General features: G+C 45.0%; 1 protein-coding gene across 1 annotated transcript in view; it reads left to right on the plus strand.

Moving 5' to 3' along the window:
* dock7 (dedicator of cytokinesis 7) overlaps nt 1-19,990 on the plus strand; it is a gene marked incomplete at its 5' end in the record, with an annotated part of 115,732 nt that extends 95,742 nt beyond the window's left edge. Inside the window, 22 exons of the mRNA XM_084163904.1 lie at nt 1,856-1,969; nt 2,213-2,380; nt 2,563-2,702; nt 8,144-8,313; nt 8,579-8,751; nt 8,955-9,137; nt 9,525-9,693; nt 9,873-9,969; nt 11,498-11,594; nt 11,709-11,843; nt 12,013-12,165; nt 12,348-12,506; nt 12,805-12,905; nt 12,991-13,183; nt 13,433-13,576; nt 13,789-13,920; nt 17,327-17,461; nt 17,580-17,669; nt 17,888-18,124; nt 18,365-18,615; nt 18,806-18,973; nt 19,324-19,990. Of these exons, the coding sequence (XP_084020030.1) occupies nt 1,856-1,969; nt 2,213-2,380; nt 2,563-2,702; nt 8,144-8,313; nt 8,579-8,751; nt 8,955-9,137; nt 9,525-9,693; nt 9,873-9,969; nt 11,498-11,594; nt 11,709-11,843; nt 12,013-12,165; nt 12,348-12,506; nt 12,805-12,905; nt 12,991-13,183; nt 13,433-13,576; nt 13,789-13,920; nt 17,327-17,461; nt 17,580-17,669; nt 17,888-18,124; nt 18,365-18,615; nt 18,806-18,973; nt 19,324-19,366 (3,252 nt within the window). The 3' untranslated portion in view covers nt 19,367-19,990. The remainder of the gene's footprint in view (nt 1-1,855; nt 1,970-2,212; nt 2,381-2,562; nt 2,703-8,143; nt 8,314-8,578; nt 8,752-8,954; nt 9,138-9,524; nt 9,694-9,872; nt 9,970-11,497; nt 11,595-11,708; nt 11,844-12,012; nt 12,166-12,347; nt 12,507-12,804; nt 12,906-12,990; nt 13,184-13,432; nt 13,577-13,788; nt 13,921-17,326; nt 17,462-17,579; nt 17,670-17,887; nt 18,125-18,364; nt 18,616-18,805; nt 18,974-19,323) is intronic.
* Between the last annotated feature and the right edge of the window lie 1,857 nt (nt 19,991-21,847).

Raw genomic sequence — 21,847 nt, forward strand, 5'->3', positions numbered from 1 at the left:
CACAAAGGTGATGCCACCGTGAAATTCTAGGCATTATCAAGTGCTTGTCAAATTGTGAATGAGTGACTGATGTAGTGTGCACAGCCTGCGCAAAAAACAAAGCAGAGATCATGCCTTTTCAAGCGACTTTTTTCAAATCATCATTAGTCGCATCATGCAGTCTTACAATGTATTAAAAATCAAAACATATAGCCCAGCGTTTGTAGAACAAGTAAAGTTACATGAATAACTCTAAATTAAGCATATAGGAGTACCTGTTTCTTTGTTAACCGCTCAACACAGAATAGTCGCATGTGCGCACTCCCTCAAATCTTTTGGCGAAAATATCCTTTCTATTTTATTCAGCTATGTTCAATTGTATTCTTCATACTATAAAATAATGCCACGGAATTCTAAGGAAATCTTGTCTGCTAAATGAACTAGTGTGTCCCCCAGCCATTTGGCATAGCCAGATCAGGACCTAACGTAAGGACAACTCATTTAGAGTATGCTATTCTGTTCTTCTGAAATTGACTACAATGTGACGGTGTAGGCTATATTACAAAATGTAGATGTTCCAAAGGACTGCATCAGTGGCTTGTAGGCTATGTGTGGAAGCCAGGAGATGCTAAATGTGTTTGTTAATTAACGGTAAATTACCGTGAGACCGACAGTTATTTGCTTGACAATCACCGGCTGACAAGATTTTGTGACCGCCACAGCCCTACCTCTGACCCTGTGTTTGTGACCGCCACAGCCCTACCTCTGACCCTGTGTTTGTGACCGCCACAGCCCTACCTCTGACCCCGTGTTTGTGACCGCCACAGCCCTACCTCTGACCCTGTGTTTGTGACCGCCACAGCCCTACCTCTGACCCTGTGTTTGTGACCGCCACAGCCCTACCTCTGACCCTGTGTTTGTGACCGCCACAGCCCTACCTCTGACCCCGTGTTTGTGACCGCCACAGCCCTACCTCTGACCCCGTGTTTGTGACCGCCACAGCCCTACCTCTGACCCCGTGTTTGTGACCGCCACAGCCCTACCTCTGACCCCGTGTTTGTGACCGCCACAGCCCTACCTCTGACCCTGTGTTTGTGACCGCCACAGCCCTACCTCTGACCCTGTGTTTGTGACCGCCACAGCCCTACCTCTGACCCCGTGTTTGTGACCGCCACAGCCCTACCTCTGACCCTGTGTTTGTGACCGCCACAGCCCTACCTCTGACCCCGTGTTTGTGACCGCCACAGCCCTACCTCTGACCCCGTGTTTGTGACCGCCACAGCCCTACCTCTGACCCTGTGTTTGTGACCGCCACAGCCCTACCTCTGACCCCGTGTTTGTGACCGCCACAGCCCTACCTCTGACCCTGTGTTTGTGACCGCCACAGCCCTACCTCTGACCCCGTGTTTGTGACCGCCACAGCCCTACCTCTGACCCTGTGTTTGTGACCGCCACAGCCCTACCTCTGACCCCGTGTTTGTGACCGCCACAGCCCTACCTCTGACCCTGTGTTTGTGACCGCCACAGCCCTACCTCTGACCCTGTGTTTGTGACCGCCACAGCCCTACCTCTGACCCTGTGTTTGTGACCGCCACAGCCCTACCTCTGACCCTGTGTTTGTGACCGCCACAGCCCTACCTCTGACCCCGTGTTTGTGACCGCCACAGCCCTACCTCTGACCCTGTGTTTGTGACCGCCACAGCCCTACCTCTGACCCTGTGTTTGTGACCGGCACAGCCCTACCTCTGACCCTGTGTTTGTGACCGCCACAGCCCTACCTCTGACCCTGTGTTTGTGACCGCCACAGCCCTACCTCTGACCCTGTGTTTGTGACCGGCACAGCCCTACCTCTGACCCCGTGTTTCTGTCCAATCAGGACCTGGAGCTGGTGGAACGTCTAAACACCAGCCTGGCCTTCTTCCTGAATGACCTGCTGTCTGTCATGGACCGAGGCTTCGTCTTCTCCCTCATAAAGACCTACTGGAAACAGGTACCGCTATAGCACCCCAACAGCATCTCAATGACAACATCCCTGCAGAATCTGCTTTCATTTGAAAGACTTTTGATGAAACCACTATGATGGATGACAGAATTTGTGTACATGATTTCAGCCTTGACACTACAGTACTCTATCCTGCTCTTTGCTATTGGGTATCACTTCCCTGACTTCAACAGTGCCTTTCCATCTAACCATTGGGCAGTTTCCTAGACATCATTCCATGTGTCTCCCCAGGTGTCCGCTAAGCTGTACATGCTACAGAACCCCACTCTGGAGTCTCTGAGACTGGACTTACTGAGGATCGTCTGCAGCCACGAGCACTACGTTACCCTTAACCTGCCCTGCAGCCTGCTCACGCCCCCCGCCTCGCCGTCTCCCAGCGTGTCCTCCGCGACCTCGCAGGTCAGATATGCACAGTACATACACACTGGACAGACACAGACTCACCGGCTACACAAACACAGAGGATCACACACACACTGGACACACACATCCACATCCTGGATGAGTCAGAGATGTGTGGAAAATGTATCTGAATCATCCCCCACTCGTCTTTCTTTCCCGACCTCTTTCCATCTCCACAGAGCTCAGGCTTCTCCACCCATGCGCAGGACCAGAAGATAGCCAATATGTTTGAGCTGTCTGTCCCCTTCAGAGAGCAGCACTACCTGGCTGGACTGGTGCTGGCTGAACTGGCTGTCATCCTGGACCCAGAGGCCGAAGGGTCAGTACCCATACACACACAATTATTATTTTTATTTTTTATGTATGCACGCATGACTGTAAGTCGCTTTGGATAAAAGCGTCTGCTAAATGGCATATTATTATTATTTACACTGTGTTAATGTCTTTGTGACAGAGAGAGATTGTCATTTGGCCCCCATGTCCGTTTCTGTCTCTCTCGACCTTCTCAGCGCTAAGGGGTCTGTATAATGTGTTACTGTGTTTGTGTGAGACGGGTTAGGTCATTGGACCCCTCTGTCTTTCTTGACCCTTTCAAGGCTGATGGTCAGTACATGAAGGGTGTTTTCACAAATAGTCCTCTTTAAAAGAAAGGATCTCAGTCCTCTTTAAAGTGAACTCTGGGGTAAAGAAAGAAGCGTAACAGCTCAGTTCTTTGTGTTCACACTGCCCTTACCTTGGAATGAGGACGCAACTGTTTTGCCAGTTAATTTCACATATTTTGTGGTCTGAGTCCTCTTGGCATTCACATTGCTATGTTCAGAAAGGAACCAAGATCTTTTTCCAACATTCACTCAATGCATTGTGGATTTTAATAAAGTGCAGGACAAGCCATTTCATCAGAATGTGTTATCGGACAGCTAGATATACCATATGCCAACCTACATTTTGGAAGCTAATAGATTACAATTATTGTGTATCATCTTTGAACTAAATGCGATCAGAAGATACTATTAACATGTAAATATTATTGGAAACAGAATAAATAGCAGAAGAATAACTGCAAATTAAATAATGCTGTAACTGAAAATTGTACACCCAATGTAGGCTACTGCCCCTTTAAGAGCTAGAATTGTTTTTGTACCCTGTGTTGTGATTCTCACCAAACATGTTTTCGTCTTCTCTCACTGTTCAAACCCCAATATTCAAACCCCTATAGATCACATATTGCAATCAAATAATCTGAACTAAAAACTCCACACATATTTTGGAATTTCTGTGCATCCTTGACAATCGCTAATCAATATCCAAAAACTGCACAAACCGGAACCGGGCCACGGATTTCAAGCGAACCGAACTCAGACCACCTCTCGAGATGGTCTGTTCGCTTTGGGGGCTCTTTTGAGGGGTCTGAGTTCCTTTGGAGTGTTCACACTAGGGCTGTTATGGTAACCGTATTACAGCCACACCGGCAGTCAAATTCCACGTGACCTTTTAGTCATGGTAATTAGGCTTCTCCAAGCTCTGATGCTTCTGATGGTCATTAGTAGCCTACCAGACTTGCTAACTGCCTGGTACTCAGCACTCGATTGTCCCTCTAATCACTGACATCAATCTAATCATCACTTCATGAGAGCCCATGAGCTCATGTTGCGCAACATTTCTATAGGCTATGCAATTGCGAGAGAAAACAGAGTGATGGCCTCTACTAAAAAGAGGAGGATCCCATCAGCTTTCTATAGGCTAGGCCTACTATATTTATTTCTCAACTTTACTAATATTAAGCACATTGCTTCTCTTTAAAACAGGAGTATAGCCTTCCTGGCTGGCATGAAAATGAACCACGCGATAAGTGTCATCCATTCGCTATTTAAGTGCATAGATTACATGTATTTTTCCCCCCTGCCCATGTTTTGAGACCGGTACATGATAATGGTCCATTCTAAATCAAAACAAATTTCACACATATACAGTTGAAGTCGGAAGTTTACATACACCTTAGCCAAACAGTAAACATTCCCTGTCGTAGGTCAGTTAGGATCACCACTTTATTTTAAGAATGTGAAATGTCAGAATAATAGTAGAGCGAATGATTTATTTCAGCTTTTATTTCTTTCATCACATTCCCAGTGGGTCAGAAGTTTACATTCACTCAATTAGTATTTGGTAGCGTTGCCTTTAAATTGTTTAACTTGAGTCAAACATTTCGGGTAGCCTTCCACAAGCTTCCCACAATAAGTTGGGTGAATTTTGGCCCATTCCTCCTGATAGAGCTGGTGTAACTGAGTCAGGTTTGTAGGCCTCCTTGCTCGCACACACTTTCAGTTCCGCCCACTCATTTTCTATAGGATTGAGGTCAGGGCTTTGCAATGGCCACTCCAATACCTTGACTTTGTTGTCCTTAAGCCATTTTGCCACAACTGGAAGTATGCTTGGGGTCATTGTCCTTTTGGAAGACCCATTTGCGACCAAGCTTTAACTTCCTGACTGATGTCTTGAGATGTTACTTCAATATATCCACATAATTTTCATCTATTTTGTGAAGTGCATCAGTCCCTCCTGCAGCAAAGCACCCCCACAGCATGATGCTGCCACCCCCGTGCTTCACGGTTGGGATGGTGTTCTTCGGCTTGCAAGCAACCCCCTTTTTCCTCCAAACATAACAATGGTCATTATGGCCAAACAGTTCTATTTTTGTTTCATCAGACCAGAGGACATTTCTCCAAAAAGTAAGATCTTTGTCCCAATGTGCAGTTGCAAATCTGGCTTTTTATGGCGGTTTTGGAGCAGTGGCTTCTTCCTTGCTGAGCGGCCTTTCAGGTTATGTCGATATAGGACTCGTTTTACTGTGGATATAGATACTTTTGTACCTGTTTCCTCCAGCATCTTCACAAGGTCATTTGCTGTTGTTCTGGGATTGATTTGCACTTTTCGCACCAAAGTACGTTCATCTCTAAGAGACATAACGCGTCTCCTTCCTGAGCGGTATGACGGCTGCGTGGTCCCATGGTGTTTATACTTGCGTACTATTGTTTGTACAGGTGAACGTGGTACCTTCAGGCATTTGGAAATTTCTCCCAAGGATGAACCAGACTTGTGGAAGTCTCCAATTTATTTTCTGAGGTCTTGGCTGATTTCTTTTGATTTTCCCATGATGTCAAGCAAAGAGGCACTGAGTTTGAAGGTAGACCTTGAAATACATCCACAGGTACACCTCCAATTGACTCAAATGATGTCAATTAGCCTATCAGAAGCTTCTAAAGCCATGACATCATTTTCTGGAATTTTCCAATATGTTTAAAGCCACAGTCAACTTAGTGTATGTAAACTTCTGACCCACTGGAATTGTGATACAGTAAACAATTGTTGGAAAAATGTACTGTCATGCACAAAGTAGATGTCCTAACCGACTAGCCAAAACTATAGTTTGTTAACAAGAAATTTGTGGAGTGCTTGAAAAACGAGTTTTAATGACTCCAACCTAAGTGTATGTAAGTGTAAGGCCCTGTGTAACTCAGTTGGTAGAGCATGGCGCTTGCAACGCAAGGGTTGTGGGTTTGTTTCCCACGTGGGGCAAGTATGAAAAATGTATGCACTCACTAACTGTAAGTCGCTCTGGATAAGAGCGTCTGCTAAATGACTAAAATGTAAACTTCGACTTCAACTGTATATTATTTAGTAAATGTAAAAACAAGATTAAATCAAGAATAGTCTGATGGGTGACAATATTAGTTTATCACTTGTGAATGATGCCAAGCTTGTGTGCAGTAAGGCAAGAAACAGCGCATGCCTCTTTTTTTTTTTTTTGCGACTTTTTCAAATCATAGTCACACAAATTTTTTACATTTTAGTCATTTAGCAGACGCTCTTATCCAGAGCGACTTACAGTTAGTGAGTGCATACATTTTTCATACTCATGTAGCCTAGCCCATAGGCCTATATGTTTTGATAAGGTTTGTATCACAAATAACTTCTTTAAATGAAGCACATTAATCCGCTTTACAACGGGTGTAGAGCCTAACTGGCATGCATACACAGCGCTGAGTTTCAATTTTGGGGAAGATAATTTTCAACATAAAAATGAACCTTTATAATAAAAGCATTACATGCATAATCATCAATTCAATTTGTGGTCACTTTTGAGAATGGAACATTTGCACTTATAGCTTACTGCCGTGTGTGCATTGCTGCGCTTATAATGTGAAGAAATAGCCTAATAGTTTATCAACATTTTAAGCTAAACGTTCTGATCTGTTGTGTCAGCCTCATTGTACTTCTATGAGCATTGCACATATTTTTTGATGCTAGTGGTTGTATTGATTTGGGATTTATCGCATCCCACAACTGTCCCAGACTACTATATTTATTTCTCGCACAGAATAGAATAGGTTGACTTTTGTACTATGGGGATAGTAGATTGACATAGGCTAGTGCTTTTGCTGTTCGTTAGGCCTACTCATCTTGTTGGCTGACAAAGTAAATGTGGACAGTTCTTCCAATATCTTCAATATGCGCCTTGGAATTGGATAAGGACTTGCGCAGCTGATCTGATGTGTCTGTCTTTACTTGTAGCCTGTGAGAAAGACCCGGTCACATGACGGAGAGCCATGTGAGTGAGAGTTGCTTCGGAGCATGCAGCCGGGAGAAGGGAATTATAATTCTTATATTCACCCCAAGGGCCCAACGGCCGCTGGCCGCAAAAGGCATGGATTTTATTAGTGGGCATTACGGCCACACAAAGGGAATGCCGCCGGAAAGTTCAAGGCATTATCAAGTGCTTGTCAAATTGTGAATGAGAGACTGATTAGTAAAAAAAATTAAAATATTTATGCATTCACTAACTGTAAGTCGCTCTGGATAAATAAGCGTCTGCTAAATGAAAAAAAAGTTTTTAAAAAGGATTAAGTGTGTACAGCCTGCGCAAAAAACTAAGCAGAGCTCATGCCTTTCATACAACTTTTTTCAAATCATCATTAGTCGCATCATGCAGCCTTAGAATGTATAAAAAATCTAAACATGAAGCCCATCACAACTAAAGTCAGATAAATAACGTGTAGCTCAGTTGGTAGAGCATGGCATTTACAACGGCAGGGTTGTGTCACTTAACTGTAAGTCGCTCTGGATAAGAGCGTCTGCTAAAATGACTAAAGAAAATAAATGAAAAACCCTCTAGATTAAGCATATAGGAGTACTTGTGTCTTTGTTAACCGTTCAACACAGAATAGGTGCTCACTCCCTTAATGTCAGGAGAAAATATCCTTTCTATTTTATTCAGCTATGTTCAATTGTATTCTTCATACTATGAAATAATATAAAATAATGCCACGGAATGCTAAGGAAATCTTGTCTGCTAAATGAACTAGTGTAGCCCACAGCCATTTGGCATAGCCAGATCAGGACCTAACATAAGGACAACTCAGAGTATACTATTCTGTTCTTCTCAAATTGACTACATTGTGATGGTGTAGGCTATATTACGTGGATTTATTTGATTTTTTTTATTTTCTATGTAGAAGTTCCAAAGGTCTGCATCAGTGGCTTGTTGGCTATGCGTGGAAGCCAGGAGATGCTAAATGTGTTTATGTTAATTAACGGTAAATTACCGTGAGACCGGCAGTTATTTGCTTGACAATCACCGGCTGACGAAATTTCATGACCACCACAACCCTAGTTCACACTGCACAAAAAAATTGGCTGAAAGGGACTGTTATTGAGACAGGTTCTTTTAACCCCTCTCTCTCCTTCCCTCTCTCTATACTGTAGGATGTTTGGCTTACATAAAAAGGTGGTCAGTGTGGTACATAACCTGCTGTCTAGCCATGACTCTGACCCCCGCTACGCTGACCCCGAGGTCAAGGCCCGCGTTGCCATGCTCTACCTGCCACTCATCGGCATCATCATGGAAACGCTTCCCCAGCTTCACGACTTCACAGGTAAGTGTACATTCTAAATGTAGTCCTCCAGGGTTAGGCAGTAGCTATGTGGATTTAGTCCAGACTTTAATGGTCTGTGTGGTTAATATTTAAAGGAAGATGAAATGGCTTTAGAAATCAATGGAAATCACACTGGTTCAGGTGCTGCTCAGGAAAAGCACATTGGAAAAAATGTAACAATGTCTGCGACTCTAAAGTTTTAGTCCCAACAGTGATTTGTTTTGTGCTGGTTGATCCTGATTGGTTTCCCCCCCCCCCCCTCTAGAGTCCCATAACCAGTGGGGTCGTCCCGGCGGGGCTCAGGGGGCTCCGGGTGGGGCCGGGGGGGACGAGTCTGGAGAGGATGGCAACAGCATGATCAGTCAGACCGTTGCCATGGCAATAGCGGGGACATCCGCTCCGATATCTCGTCCCAGCAGCTTCCTGCTCAACCCACAGGTAACTTCCACTTCCTGCTCAACCCACAGGTAACTTCCACTTCCTGTTCAACCCACAGGTAACTTCCACTTCCTGTTCTCTTTCTCCATCATCCCTCTCTTTGTCCCTCTCTCTTCTTCCTGAGTCTCTCTCCTTCTCCCTCTTTATTTTCTCTGTTTTGCTCACCTCTTTTCCCTTTCTCTCTCTCGCTCTCTCCCTCCCAGGCCAGTCGTCAGCATGGCACCTTCTCAGCAGAGTCCAGTCGCAGCCTGTTGATCTGTCTGTTGTGGGTTCTGAAGAATGCAGATGAGTGTGTCCTACAGAAGTGGTTCTCTGACCTGTCTGTCTCCCAGCTCAACCGTCTGCTGGACATGCTCTACCTCTGTGTCTCCTGCTTCGAGTACAAGGTAACGTTGCACCTGGAGCACAAAAAAAGGACGCATGTTGTACTTTGTTTAGATCATTTGCATTAGTAGTGTAATGCCTCAATTCAGTAGAAGCACGTCAAGTGTATTGCCTCACCGACAGTCCTTTATTTCATTCCTGGATAAGACTGGATGGAAAGAAACGACTTTCAAATGGTTCTTTTGAATTTGTACTTCTATGAGTATGTTCTATGAGTTGGTCTTCAAATCTGAGAGCTTTCCTTACTTTTTACAGGTTTCCTACTCTTTACTCTGTACTACTCCACATGCAGTGTTCCACCTACTCTTATATCATTTCTAATCCATTTTACCTCTCTTGGTGTCGTGCAGTAACCCTGTAACTTTTCTCCATCCTCATCATGGAAAAAGGCCCATGTTGTGTTCACCATGCAGGGGAAGAAGGCCTTTGAGCGCATGAACAGCCTGACCTTCAAGAAGTCCAAGGACATGAAGGTCAAGCTGGAGGAGGCCATACTGGGGAGCATCGGGGCGCGCCAGGAGATGGTCCGCCGCAGCAGGGGACAGCTAGGTACACTAGGTAACACGGAGTGCACACACACGTTGGGAAAAGTGATCTAAAAATGACCATTCAATCTTTCTCTCCTTTAACTTATCTTGCCCTTTCCCTCCCTCCCTCCCTCCCTCCCTCCCTCCCTCCCTCCCTCCCTCCCTCCCTCCCTCCCTCCCTCCCTCCCTCCCTCCCTCCCTCTCCTGTAGAGAGGAGTCCATCAGGCAGTGCCTTTGGCAGCCAGGAGAACCTGCGCTGGAGGAAAGACATGACACACTGGCGCCAGAACAGCGAGAGGATGGACAAGTATGCTTACCTTTTTACTGTGTGTGTGTGTGAGAGTTTGAGAAAAGTGTGAGTGTTTAGGCTGCTATCGGCCAGCATCATGTAATCAAAGGCAAGACGTCACAATACACTATGATAATCGTTTCTGCACAAGATAATGCATACCTCGCCATCTCACAGTCCACTCAGGCCCTATAGTGGGCTTCTTAAAAGAAACGAGAATCTAATTGAAATGAACAAGCCCACACTGAGAGAGCATATGTTTTGGAGTCCTGATCCTACAACAGAACAATGCATGCTGATGGATCCTATCCTATTGTATTTGGGTGATGATTGTCAGACACCTGTGCCTTTTTCCTCGGTCTCTGTGTGATTCTATCTGTGCTGTTAACTCATTCCTCCATATGTTCTCTGCTGTGTCTCTGTGTAGGAGCCACAGATCACTCAGGTATTGTATTGAATGGTGTCAACCTGGAGTCAGTGTGCTGCAGTGCTTTGAGTTCCTCCTGCTGCTTCAGTGACCCGAATCCTGACCCATTACCTCCGAACCCTGACCCCTGACCTCTCCTGTAATGGTGCTTGGGGTGTTTGTCTGTCTGGTGCCTGCAGTTGGCCTGCTGTGCTTTTAACCAGTGTGCTTCTCCTTTGGGTCCTGACTGATGTGTGTCTGTCTTCCCTATTCTGGGGTTAGATGGGTGAAATCAATGTGATTCTGACGCAGCTGGTAGGGTTAGTGAAGTTGTTCTCTTCTCAATGATTTGATGATTAGTATCTGTGACAATTCACACAGTAGAAAAAGGTAGACGATTGTACAGCATGTGTACTTTCCCTTATTAGAATGAAGTCTCTTCTGAAACAGTTCGACCGCTGTTTGTAACACTGACGTCATTAGTCAACTAAGATGCAGATACTACAACACTACCTAGAAGTGGTCAAAGTCCAATTCTATTGGTGTGGACCCTCCAGCCTTACCCCTCTCCATCCCCCGGTGCCCCCCGGCCCTAACCCCCTTCTACCCTTACCCCTCTGCTGCCTATCTCTCTCCCCCCGGTGGGGCAAGGGATGGAGGTGCGTTTGGGTCCCTGGTCCCCTGCTCTCCTCTGTGTGCTAGCTATGCCATTTCATGCAGTGTGTAGCTACCGTGTTTTGTGGACTCTGTGGTGAACCGTGTGAGTACCGTGTACTGTGCAGGTTTAGAGACAGTGTCCTACTACGCAACCCAGGGAGTCGAACCAAAACCCAAATCCAGGAGCCTTTAGTTGTTAGGTGTGTAACTCCTCATCAACAACAACTGTAACAACATAATCATAACCCCCCCCCCACCACCACCATCCTACTCCTCAACCCCTCCATCCATCCATCTATCCATACCAAGTCCCCTACAGTACTTTGCACATGGAAGACCTTCTTTCTGTGTGCAATGGCTTGAATGTGACTGACTGGCATGATGAGTGCTGTGGCATTCAAGGGGACCTCATGAATACGGAGCTGGCTGGCGGCCATTTTGGAGTGTGTCTGACCATCTGTCACTTCCTGTTTCCTGTGACAGGACCAGAGCGGAGCTGGAGCACGAAGCACTTATTGATGGTAACCTGGCAACCGAGGCCAACCTGATTATTCTGGACACTCTGGAGATCATCGTTCAGGTAGAAAGACACACACACAACATTCAGGTTGGACAATTGAGACAAATGTAGCTTCTGGGGACAATTGATTGATTGATGTATTATAATATGTGTATCTGCTGTCCGTCTGTATAGACGGTGTCTGTGACGGAGTCTAAGGAGAGTATCCTGGGTGGAGTGTTGAAGGTGCTCCTCCACAGTATGGCCTGTAACCAGAGTGCCGTCTACCTTCAACACTGCTTCGCTACACAGAGAGCTCTCGTCTCAAAGGTCAGATAAGTATATGTGTACGATCATGTAGTTATTCTTAGAGGGGTTGCAATTTTATGGGATTTTGTGAAATCATTTTGTACAATGTCTGCATACTGTAATTGTAATGTCTGTTTTTTATATCTTTGTCTGTCCTGTATCATCCATTTCTCTGTGCGTACATGTGTAGTTCCCGGAGCTGCTGTTTGAGGAGGAGACAGAGCAGTGTGCTGACCTCTGTCTGCGTCTACTGAGGAACTGTAGCAGCAGTATCGGCACCATCAGGGCCCATGCCTCCGCTTCACTCTACCTGCTCATGAGGCAGAACTTTGAGATCGGCAACGTGAGTACAACATCAGGACAACACATAGCAAACACGGATACATAGAGTACTGTCTACCCGCCAGCTACGTTGCTATTTTCAATACAACTATTGATTCTCCACATGGGTTCCTTTTCAGGACATGTTAATGTACCTTTAGGTGTTCCATGTTCTCACTCCTACTGTCCCTGGTCCTTCTGTAGAATTTTGCGCGTGTCAAGATGCAGGTGACCATGTCCCTGTCCTCCCTGGTTGGAACGTCTCAGAACTTCAACGAGGAGTTCCTCCGACGTTCCCTGAAGACCATCCTGACCTACGGAGAGGAAGACCTGGAACTCCGGGAGACCACCTTCCCTGATCAGGTAACGCCACGGAGATACACTGGAGATCAATAGATCACTGACTTACTGACATTAAGCCTTTTGTTATTGTAGTACAAAACATTAGAACTACTTGTACAATATATTAAAGTACTACTTGTTCAATATATTAAAGTACTACTTGTCCAATATATTAAAGTACTACTCGTTCAATATACAACACAATGAAAATGTGTCAGACCTCCCAGAAAATGGATGATATGATAGGAAGTACCTTATCCAATCATGTGAGATGATGACACCTTGTTAAACACGCTTCATGTCTTAATCTGTATTTCAGGTCCAGGACCTGGTGTTCAACCTGCACATGATCCTGTCTGATACTGTCAAGATGAAGGAGCACCAGGAGGACCCAGAGATGCTCATAGACCTCATGTACAGGTATGGAAGACACACACACACACACACACACACACACACACACACAGTGAGCTTTCCTTGAGTGTGTTGCTGTGTCTTTGTCCAGGATCGCTAAGGGTTACCAGACGTCTCCAGACCTGCGTCTGACGTGGCTGCAGAACATGGCGGGTAAACACTCTGAGAGGACCAATCACGCGGAGGCAGCCCAGTGTCTGGTGCACAGCGCCGCTCTGGTGGCAGAATACCTCAGCATGCTGGAGGACCGCAAGTACCTGCCGGTCGGCTGTGTCACCTTCCAGGTGAGGCCATGGGAGAGGTCTATTTTAGAACTGTGTAGATGTGGGTACTTTGTTTGGACCAGGCAGTCATCCTCAAACCTGCTCCTGGGGAGACGTAGTACTGCATGTTTTGTCCTAGCTTAGTGCCATCACAACTGACTCAACTAATGAATTGATATACAGAGTAACATGTTCTAAAGAAAATGAATACCATGATGAACCCATTACAGTATTATGTCCATGTCTAAATAACTTGTCTCTCTGCATCAGAACATCTCTTCCAACGTGCTGGAGGAGTCAGCGGTGTCTGATGACGTGGTGTCTCCCGATGAAGAGGGTATCTGCTCGGGGAAATACTTCACTGAGGCTGGTCTGGTGGGGCTGCTGGATCAGGCTGCTTCCTCCTTCTCCATGGTGAGTAGCTGCATATGGATGATTCAGGATGAGCAGATTATCAAGCCTACATTTGGATCACATTACAAACCTGCTGACAAATTCACACGTTTCTTTCACTCCCAGTCAAGTATTTAACCTCCAGACTCCACCAATCCCAGTATTTAACTCTAAAGCTGTGCAGTGTGCATAATACTAAACCCCCCCCCCCCCCTCCCCCCCCCCCCTCCCAGGCTGGTATGTACGAGGCGGTGAACGAGGTGTACAAGGTCCTGATCCCCATCCACGAGGCCAGCCGGGACGCCAAGAAGCTGGCCACCATACATGGTAAACTACAGGAAGCCTTTGGCAAAATCGTGCACCAGGTAAATCCACATGCTTTTTCCATCTCCTGTATATACTGTAGGTATAGAGAACAGACAGGACTGTTACGTGCCCAGCAGACACTGTTACGTCAATGTGGAGGTTGTGTAGGACTGCCTGTCTATCTGGGATTCTGGGACCGTGTGTTTCAGACATAGAAACAGGACTTTGTCATGTACTGTGACTCCTGTACCGTGTGTGTTAAGCTCAAGGACCCACCAGTACAAGGACCCATTGTCTGTGGGTGGCATGCTGAAACTAACATGCCAAATACGTACACTTCCAGACAGACGCACGGTCACAAAACCCACTCACACACATTCGTACTCTCACACACATTGTTTATTATCACAAAGAATCACTGCACCGTTTTATAGAGGTCTCATAGACCCACAGACAAACATGAATTCACGCCACACTTCAGATACAGTCATTTAAACCCACACACTGCTCAATTTGTTCATATGCACACATAAACACACAATTACCAATGACCTGAACTGCTTTGCATGAAAACAATGATTTGCTGTTTTTCCCCAATGGAACTTTTATTTCCCCCTGGGAATTCAGAAAGAGGACCTGCCTACCCTGTCCTATGGATAGCTTTAAAGTGGCTATTCATTTAAATACAGTCTGCATGGGGTGACTATAGCAGTACAGCATGGCCTGTCCTAGAGGGGGGCCGCACTGTACCAACGTGACTAAACATGTGTTTTCATATTGTCCTGTGTTCTCTTTGTCACCACAGAGCACTGGCTGGGAGGTAGGTCGGTCGCTTAGTCATGGTTCCTGCTTGGCCCGCTCATTTACTTTCTGTCTACTTCATATGTATTATTTGCTAGTCCTGAGCCGTTATTGCTCTCGGCTGCACTGTTACTTTATACTGTACCATCCATTAACATCTACCTGCCTGGACTGGATGCTGTCCATCTGTCCCTCCGTCCATTCAACCAACTGTGGGACTGCTGATGCCATGTTACGGGCAGCAACCCCCCACACTTCTCTCCTCATTCTCCTCTTTCTCTCTTTCTGTGGAAGAGGAGATTGTTTTTTTAATGCGACTGTTTTGGCAGGCCATGCATGGGAGCCCCAGTGTGACACTAATGACAAGTGTTGGTGAATGAATGCTTCACCTGTCTGCACCCCTGCCTTGTCAGACCATCTCTCTCATCAACGACAAACTGGTCATCTGCTCGCTCGCCTGTTGTCACAACTCATCTCATCTCCAGCCACAGGGTTCGATTTTAGTGCAAAGGATACACTCCCCAGGTTGTTCTCTAAAAACACACTCACACAAACAAATGAACCACAAAATAACAAACTATTTTTCTAAACTTGCATTTGCCGTATGCAGTTCCAACTGGATCCACATTTATTGAAGAGATAGAACATTTCTTCAAGAGGGTGCAAGTCAAAGTAATCTGGATTGTTTAATTTGTCCGACCCTTGATTTTGATGAGTTAATTTTTCTCCCTTTTTATTTGAAAAAGACAAACTAAATCGACCCCTGAGTTCTCTCGTTCATACGGCTGGTCTTCTGTTAACTGGTATTAACCTGGTCTGTTGCATGATAAGGATAGAGCACTCCTCCCTATTCTTCACAGAGGAAACTAAAGCACTGGGAGTACAGCCCCCTGAATAGTGTGTTTCTAGGGGCTGTGGAACTCACCACTTCACTACGCCTGCCTTTCTCTCTCTTCACTTCCTTTTGCTTCACTCTCTTTTCCTTGCATGTTTTGGATCCTCCACGTTGAGTTTGTGTTCTTTCTCAAAGTCAAAAGGAATGATATGTTTTTCCATTGGTGGTTGCTGTCAATTCTTTTTGTCTTGGTTTATGTTGTTGTTTCTGTTAGTTTCTCTAGTGAAGTACCTGAATCCTGATTTAAAATGTATTCTGTTTTCTCCTTTTGATTTCCCCGTTTGCCATGCCGACCCTTCCTTCCCACTTTACTTATTGTGTGTTGTGGTAAGTTCCTAGTCTGAGGGTTACTTTTAATTTCTGTTACATTTGAAAGGGGAACGTAATACAATGAACAATGCACTGACAAGGGCTGAGCCAAATGGCAGCGCAACTGATCACAAAAAAATATATACATTGTATTTCACTGTATACCTATACAGTATGTTGTGCTACTGTAAGGCTGTGTAAATAATTGTGCAATACACCATATAAGAGCAGTATTGGGAGCCTGAACCCTTCAGCCTTGAGTTGACCTGGTTTGGCTCAGTCCTGGCAGGTTTCTGTACACTTGATGCCACGTATATCCTCCAACCTCCCCCTCCTCTTCACACACCTGCCGCACACACACACACACACACACCACACACACAACACACACACAACACGCACACACACACACAACACGCACACACACACACAACACGCACAACACACACACACAACACACACACCTATTTCCTTCCCACGGCTGTACTCCTTCCTGATCCTGAACGGCAGAGCTCTGTCTGCTAGACACGTGACTCCTGTTCCTTCCTTTTTCGCTCGCGCTTTGTGGATTTCTCTGTCCACCATCACCATCCCTGGCCTTCTATATGGTGTCATTCAGTTAGGCTTCTGCCTTAGCTGCTCTCAATGGCCTCTCACTCCCCTTCCATCTCTCTGTAAGCCTCCTCAAGGCATTGAGCTCAACCTGCCTCTGCTATTCTATGTCTCTCTCACGTGGATGATATGGATGTACTTCATGTTTACAACCTGAGCTTCTGTTCTGGTTCTACCTCTTGAATGCCCATTTTGATCACCAATCTCTGTCTATGCTGTCTCCATATTATAAACCACTTCTCAACAAAGTCTCTTTACTCTTTGGTGAAACACCTGGTTCCATCCTGAAGCATCATGGGTTAGTTATTCTAGTGCAGAATCAGGATTACCCAGGAGCTTTTCTGAGGGCATCAGATGGGCTCTGGGCCATGGGGACCTTAGATTGTGACACTCTTTACACACGTGTACATACACATACACACACACAGTTTCTGGGTCATTGCACATACTCCAATCTGATCAGCAATAACATCACTGGTCAACAAGGTTATAAATAGTACCTCTGAAGGTTGTTGATCAATTCAAACATGTATATCAGTATCTATTATGCTGAAGTTTGTATGTTTGTTTTATATTTGGTGTTGCAATTGAAGTGTTTGCTGATGATGAGAGAACTTAACCTCTATGGTTGAACTTGAACTCTGGTTTCCCTGAGTTGGATGGATTCCAACTAATGTATCAATAGTCTGGCTCTGACATAATCAGACTCTGTCACCACAGAGTTACTACCGTGTTTCATCCTTACAGTTCCGATGACATTCTGTGTAAAAGCAACATGTTTCGGCCATATACTATGTATGCGCTCGTATTACATCTGCACAGAGTAAAACATGTTTTCTGTCTCACAGGATGGGAAGAGAATGTTTGGTACTTACTTCAGAGTCGGATTGTACGGCTCTAAATTCGGGGACTTGGATGAGCAGGAGTTTGTATACAAAGAGCCTGCCATCACCAAGCTAGCTGAGATCTCACACCGACTCGAGGTAAATGGCAGTTTGGAGGAGTGTGTCTTTAGGAATGGTCTCTTCTTTGTGAAATGGTGATGCTCTGCGTGTGTCCTGTGCTGTGTTGACTTTGTGTTCTGTGTGTTTGTTCTCTTAGGGGTTTTATGGCGAGCGCTATGGAGAAGACCAGGTGGAAGTCATTAAGGACTCCAATCCCGTGGACAAGTGCAAACAGGACCCAAATAAGGTGTGTGTTTGTGTGTTTGGATGGGGTTGGGGAGAGGGTTTGTGGATAAAGATATGATTCCAAATAATCACTTAATTGAATACAAATTGAATCAAAGCATGATCAAATAAATAGCCTTTTTGGTTATTAGAAGGTTATTGGTTATTAATTGGTTATGTGTATTTTAGTTAGTGTTGGTAAAGCATCATGTTAACCAGGCGTCACTGCTGTGTGTCCAGGCTTATGTCCAAATCACGTACGTGGAGCCGTACTTCGACACATACGAGATGAAGGACCGCATCACGTACTTTGACAAGAACTACAACCTGCGGCGGTTTGTCTACTGCACGCCGTTCACACTGGACGGGCGGGCGCACGGGGATCTGCACGATCAGTTCAAACGCAAAACCATCCTGACCACATCCCACGCCTTTCCCTACATTAAGACCCGTATCAACATCATCCACAAAGAGGAGGTGAGGCCCTAGGGTTTCATCTGACTGGCATGCAGCACCACAGGCAACACATCACTAGTACATGACCTCTACAACCTAACTCCTAGAGGGATCATCCACAGGTCAAACTACTCTCTTTTAGAGAAATCAACATATACAGACACACATTCATAAGACACACAGCACACACTTCTTTGTTTCTATACGTTCTATATAATCAGTGTTTCTAATTGTCTGATGTTCTCTCTCTGGTCCTGTTAGATCATCTCCATGCCCATCGAGGTGGCCATAGAGGATATGCAGAAGAAGACCCAAGAGCTGGCCTTCGCTACCCACCAGGACCCGTCTGATGCCAAGATGCTGCAGATGGTGCTGCAGGGGTCAGTTGGGACTACCGTCAACCAGGGACCTCTGGAGGTGGCACAGGTGTTCCTGTCAGAGATCCCCAGTGATCCTAAACTCTACAGACACCACAACAAACTACGCCTCTGCTTCAAAGACTTCACCAAGAGGTAAATGACACTGTTATTTTACAGTTAGTTGGAGTTTTTAAAGTAAGATTATGGATGCCCAATTTCCTGGGCATGAATGAATGTCAAATAAAAGAATGCATGCAAAATTGCTTCTGCCAAGTTCCTTCGGACTTATGTGTAAGGCATGTTGAAGTGCAGTGCTCACGCCTCTCCTATCCTCCATCCCCAGGTGTGAAGATGCCCTGCGTAAAAACAAGAGTCTGATTGGTCCAGACCAGAAGGAGTACCAGAGGGAGTTGGAGAGGAACTACCATCGCCTGAAGGAGGCGCTACAACCACTCATCTGCAGAAAGATACCCCAGCTTTATAAACCTGTGCTGCAGGTCAACTCTCACAGGTGTGTGCGCATGTTCACGTGCACGTGTAGACAAGCAGGAACATACTCTTTCATTTGAGTGTTTTTATGATATGCATTTGGACATATATCTGATATTGCACGTGTTCGCTCTGACTGTTCATGCATCCCCCCCCCCCCCCCCCCCACATAAATATGATATTTTGCTTGTGCTTCTGTTACATGCAGCAAACGGACAGCTTGACCAGGTAGTTTGGTATTCTCTGATTGGAACCTTCTCTGTAAAACTGTCTGCACTGGGTCTCTACAGGGTGGAAGGTTATATCCATGTCCAATCCGGTATGGCTTCCCCATATTTCACTAACTTTACACTGTGCTTTTTCCCCCCACAGAGATTCCTTCAGCAGAATGAGTCTCCGCAAGCTTGAACTTTGAAGATGAAGAGAAATTGAAGAATCACAACCTTAATTTATTCATGTGTAAATACTGAGAGTCAGTGTCTTCAGAAAGTCAGTGTTCCCCATAGCCAGCGGAAGGAAAGCTAAAGTGTTACTACGAACTCGGTACATCATTCCAGTGTCTTATTCGTTTACAGGCAGCCTGTTACGCAATCAGTGGGTTTAACAAAGTGGAACTTACTACGTACAATGTGTCAAATCTGTATACATATTTCATGTGTGCACTTTCTTTTTTCGTGTATCATTGCATTTTATGACTTTAAAGTTTATTATTTAATCCAAAATGAGAAAAAAAACTAGCAAAATATGTGCCACCACTCTTTGTCATAATGCTTTCTTTTTAGTTAAGATACATTTGTTTAAAGTTAAGGAAATGTTTTAAACATCATGAATAGTTTTATGTAGTTTTTGTTTACTTTAAGTATTTTACTAAATCATTATTTTAATGTCCAATGGATGCACTGGTATTTTCTTTGTGATGGGGGATTTCAATGGAATATGGGTTTCCCAGTCAGGGAAAGATTTCCATGGTCATCTATAAACAAATTCAAGCATGTCACCTGAAATACAAAATGAGATCAGAGAGGGGCGACGCGAGAGGGATAACTGGGCCAAAGATTATGGATATACTGACAAGATACTTGTCTCTCCGCCCTAACAATGGGGGGGGTCGTCCACAAAGCAGAACAGATGTCTGTCTAGCTCCTGCCTATCCTTTCTTTGGATTGGTGGATACATCTCTTTATTGTAATAGATTTTTTAAAAATTTTATGAGGGTTGTTGACGTCAACCGCCTGTATTCAATGGAGAGAGATGCTATGCTACTAGCCTCATGTAATGAATATGCATTACCATTCCGATATCAGTAGCGGTGCGTGGGTAACATCACTGGGGAAGCCAAGCCAGAAAAAAAGCCATATTACATGTGTTGTGATAATTGCGTTGTTTGCTCTGTAACCTGTTAGTTGATATACCTTGCGACCGTGATATATAGGCCTAAGGCCGAGACAATAAGAAGACACATTTGCAGAATAAATTCAACCACACCTTTGTTTCATCACAAAACCGGAGCGCAACCTCTGTCCGGTGAAGTCCACAAAGCATATAGCATGTAACAAACAGTTACATGACCTACAGCATGGTCAAGCAAGTTAAGGTTTCCGACATTTTCAGACCACTAAACAACTATTGATTTAGAACCACAGAGTTACCGCAAGTCGCAAAAGAAAACAGGAGCTGCCACCACTCTTCCAGCACCATTTCAACTTCAATATTTCTACATCAAATCACCTATGCTTAGTCTAATACAGTGACAACTAAAAGATACCAAAAACAATTGTCCAATCAACATAAGCTAAATATGATGTGGGTGTCCATGGTTCTGATTTCTGTGTTCATTCAAGTAGAAAAAACATGTTGACTCACCCTACTTGTAGAAAAATGCCAATGCCATCCTCTTTCATGTTGACGATACGGTCTATCACTCTGTCATACAGTACACGCTTTTATTTTTTGTTGTCCTAGGCTACCTGGCTAAAATGCTTGCTCGCTAGCCTAACTTCCTTTCATGGGCAACGAGGACAACAAAACAACACAACGAGATGCAACAATTCAAGTTGTTTCTGTCAACGTATTGCTCTCGATGTGATGCGAGTGAAGTGTCAAATCCAAACTGGCTTCCCTTTACACTTTGTTTTGAGCTAACTCAGCCTCAAGGGAGGCCAAATGCTCGCTGGCTTCTCTTGAATTTAATGCTATGGGCGGCAACAATGTCATACTCTTTTTGACCAGACAGAATCAGATAGATGGCCTACACATACAGAGGAAGAGGGGCGTTGTTTCGCTCGCTCTGATGCTTTCTCTGGTGAGAAACATTCAGCCTCTTGCGAATTGAAGGAAAATTATGAAACCGAGAGACGAAAGATACATTATTTTACAGTGCATTCGCAAAGTATTCAGACCCCTTGACTTTTTCCACATTTTGTTATGTTACAGCCTTATTCTAAAATAGATGAAATTGTTTTTTTTATTCTCATCAATCTACACACAATACCCCATGATGACAAAGCAAAACCAGGTTTAGAAAGTTTTGCACATTTATAAAAAATAAAAATAAACATCACTTACCTAAGTATTCATACCCTTTACTCAGTACTTTGAAGCACTTCTGGCAGCGATTACAGCCTCGAGTCTTCTTGGGTATGACGCTACAAGCTTGGCACGCCTGTATTTCGGGAGTTTCTCCCATTCTTCTCTGCAGATCCTCTCAAGCTCTGTCAGGTTGGATGGGGAGCGTCGCTGCACAGCTATTTTCAGGTCTCCAGAGATGTTCAATCGGGTTCAAGTCTGGGCTCTGGCTGGACCACTCAAGGACATTCAAAGACTTGTCCCTAAGCCACTCCTGCGTTGTCTTGGCTGTGTGCTTAGGGTCGTTGTCCTGTTGGAAGGTGAACCTTTG

Source organism: Coregonus lavaretus, assembly GCF_964263955.1.
Source record: "Coregonus lavaretus genome assembly, chromosome: 6".
NCBI classification, from domain to species: domain Eukaryota; kingdom Metazoa; phylum Chordata; class Actinopteri; order Salmoniformes; family Salmonidae; genus Coregonus; species Coregonus lavaretus.